At 32.6% G+C, this 3614-nt stretch overlaps 1 protein-coding gene across 1 annotated transcript in view; it reads right to left on the bottom strand.

Annotated features, from left to right (window-relative positions):
* Nucleotides 1-2013: 2013 nt before the first annotated feature.
* The window catches only part of LOC106462057 (GPI transamidase component PIG-T-like), a 91866-nt gene continuing 90265 nt past the window's right edge, over nucleotides 2014-3614 (bottom strand). The window contains exon 12 of the mRNA XM_013921935.2: nucleotides 2014-2325. Coding sequence (XP_013777389.1) covers nucleotides 2211-2325 — 115 coding nt within the window. The 3' untranslated portion in view covers nucleotides 2014-2210. The remainder of the gene's footprint in view (nucleotides 2326-3614) is intronic.

The following is a 3614-nucleotide window of genomic DNA, read 5'->3' as shown; positions in this document are numbered from 1 at the left end:
CATATCTATTTATAATTAAATTTTATTGTTTTATTGCCTTTTGAACTTTATATTACTACTATTTGCACCATTATAAGTTGTAAATCACTTGGAGAATGTACAGCTCACGTTACACTAACGAATTACATTATCCACAAGCTGCTCGTGTTTGTGTGCCTCATGAAACATTTTTATTATAATATTATTATTTATTTTACTTAATCTAATCTTAACAAACCTAAAGGGATCCCAATTTTTACATTTTAGTTACTTTTATAATTAGACATTAGACTGACCTTCTGTATTTTTCTTTTTATAATTTTGAGTTTTAAAAAACTGTTCAGCTTCCACTTATGTGGCTGGAATGATGCAAACAATCTTGTAGATTCAATACATGTTTTGCATCACAAGAGAAAGTTCTGTCTGATATATGTACACAAAATGCTTTTGGTTACTTTTTGTTGAAATTACATCTACATTACTTTTTATGTGTATATTTTGCTTGGGTTGACTTTTCTCCCTTTTTTAACAATAAAAACAAGTAGAACTCCTAAATCTTTCTTAAATTCATCTCTCACTTATCAAGATTTTGAAAGACCGAGGAGTTTCTAACTGCTTTATAAAGCATTCATTAAATTGTACATGATGTGTGCCAATGCTTGATTAAAACACATTCACTTTGAAAGCTGTTGTGCAGTTGGGTATCTTGTCATGGGTAAATTATTCTGGTTGTTGCTTTGTCATTTTCATCTGCAATTGGAAAATCACATTCTTCTTATGCCAGATCTTTGACCTGTTTCATCAGCATTTTGAAATATTCATTTGGTCTGTTATCCTTCTTGCTTGGTGCTGCCTTTTCAATGAGCTAAATAGCTCTGTCTAGTGTAATAACATGCTCCTGATGCCACTATTATGGTTTCTAATAACTAATAAGCACACAAAATACTGCAATGAAGTCAAACAATGACAGAATTATACAGTCCACTCACTGTTGCTTCCTGTCTTGGCAATTTCTTACAGAGTGTCGATGATTACTGGAAAGGTTGTTTTGATGACGTGCAAAGCTCCATCGGTCCATTTGTGCCAGAGAGTCCCTTCAGAGAAGTAGGACTTGCAATATCTCACTCTTTTTGGCATTATTGGAAGAAAATGTGGTTCTTGGAATTGACATAAAACAGTTTCAGCATCCATTATCTGAACATTATGAAATTGCAGAATATTGAAATATTTTCCCATCGATGGCTTAGTGGAATACAAGAGAAACTTGTTCTATATGAGTGCAGTCAGAAGGTTTATCCATTACAAGACACTGAAACATTCAGCTTCATGAATGCAACTTACTATGTGTTTTCTCACCAAAGTTTTGATGAAGTAATTTTGGAGAAGAAGTGAAAAATATCTATTATTCTGCTTCAACTTATCTATATGATTATTCATCAATACAGTGTCATACTTATCCAACAGTTAAACAACCTCAAGAAAGTTATCCTTTTTTCAAAGACCATTTATATTCTCATACTTGTAAGAAAGTACATGACATCTTAAAGTCTCTTTAAAAACTCACAGTTTTCTTGAGCTTCTCTATGTTTTAGTGCTGCTGTTCCTTTATTCATCTGATTTAGCATATTTCCTTTAGTGATAAATATTTTCCAAGTGATGGCTTAGTCAGGATGAACATTGAATCCTCATGGGTGTGTATTTTCTTGAGGCCTTTCTTCCAGTTCTTAAGTCCTTATGTCACCAGTTATCCTATGTGGTTTGATACATTCTATTACTAAATACTTGACATGATAAACAAAACATTGCATCTTTGTTTGGTGTTTCCTTCAGCCAGACTCTTGCCACCCTTTCCTCTGAAAGTAGGATGCATATATATATATATATATATATACCAAGATTCTCCTTAAAAAATATTCTTTAAATTTCTGTTTAATATTGGTTTAACGTGGGAAGCATGATGAATAAATTTTATTATATTTTCAATGATAAGGATAAAATGTCTTAACATTTATATAAAATGAAATAGAATTTTTTAATAGACACTGAAATAAGTTTATTGCTGGTATTAAGAGAATACAGTAAAAAACAGAAGATCTCAGCTAGTTAGCTGCTAAAACACACAATGACTAAATTTACTAATATGATCTTAAAGTAAACGTGTTTTACAGCCTGAGAAAAGTTGACATACACACACACACACACAAATATATGACTTTTAAGAAAAACTTGTCCTATTTGTTTTTCTTTGTTTCTTCTTTGTCAGATTCTACATAGCTTTTTCTCCAAAACAACTTCTTGATCTTGGTGAACAAGCCTTGGTTCTTGTCTTTCTCAACCAACTGAAGCCTATGACAGATACATGTTAGCTTATGTTAATACTGATGAGAGGTTTGATTTATACTGTCCAAGTTATTATCTAAAGAATAAAACACTTGTGCATATTAATACAACAAATTTCCAAAACAAAAAATATTAAATGGATAGTGCTTACAGAATTATTAATTTTACCTAGTAAAAAATATATCATGACCAGAAACATCTACAGCTACTAACATTAAAAATTTGGCCATTATTTGTTGTTTAATCTTATATTTTTAGCACTTTTCAACAGTGTAGACCAGTGGTTCTCAAACAGTGCGCCCCAGAGCTTTTTCAGGTGAGCTTCGTAGCATTCCTGAAAAATCTATCCAGATATGAAAAGCAAATGTATACTAAGTTACTATATTATACCATTTCTTTACGAACACTCTGCTTGTTTCGTTGCGACATTATTATGATAGTTATAAGTTACTTTTCTTGCAACTAGCTTCTGGTCCGCAAGTTTTGCATGCGTTTAAAACGCATAACAAACGTGGCTGGAACGGCATGTTAACACCGGCACTAGCTTTCATCGCGTGGCAACTGGCAGTGTTGCATAACAGGCGTTGGTGAGTGGGCGTGTCGTATCTTGTGAACTACCGTCAAGAGTAATCGTATTGTGCCTTTTACAAGTTTCAGAATAATTACCGTTGATATAATTGTCTTTGTTAAGAATAATTCACCCATAAAAATGGATAAGTTTCTTAAAAAAGAAGCGTGACATTGATGAATGTAATCTTGAAAATGAGCAAACCTCAAATGTGGAAAGTTGTTCTAGTAAGAAAGCAAAACCACGACCGACTCATAAATACGATGAGAGTTATTTAAGCTTTGGCTTTTCTTGGACCGGAAATGTTGATAATCCGCAGCCATTATGTTTAGTTTGTGGAATAAAAATGTCAAATGAATCAATGCTCCCGAGTAAACTTGGTAAACATTTTAAAAGTAAACACTCTCATTTACAAGACAAACCCACAAGTTATTTTAAGAGGATGTCCGAACAGCAAGGAAAAGCAGCTGATTCTTTTAAAAGTTTAATGACTGTTTCTGATAAAGCTCAAATTGCTTCTTACCAAGTCTCAGAACTGATCGCACAAAATATGAAAGCTCATACTTTGGGTGAGTCACTTATTTTGCCTGCTTGCCAAAAAATTGTCAGTACGATGTTAGGAAATGAAGCAGCTATGAAAATAAGCAAGGTACCTCTGTCCAAAGATACTGTTAACAGGCGTATTTTATAATTAAGTTAAATATATAGAAAAATAACGCATTTAATA

This window comes from Limulus polyphemus, unplaced genomic scaffold, assembly GCF_000517525.1.
Source record: "Limulus polyphemus unplaced genomic scaffold, Limulus_polyphemus-2.1.2 Scaffold1085, whole genome shotgun sequence".
Classification (NCBI taxonomy): Eukaryota; Metazoa; Arthropoda; class Merostomata; order Xiphosura; family Limulidae; genus Limulus; species Limulus polyphemus.
This window is presented reverse-complemented; position numbering and strand designations above follow the sequence as displayed.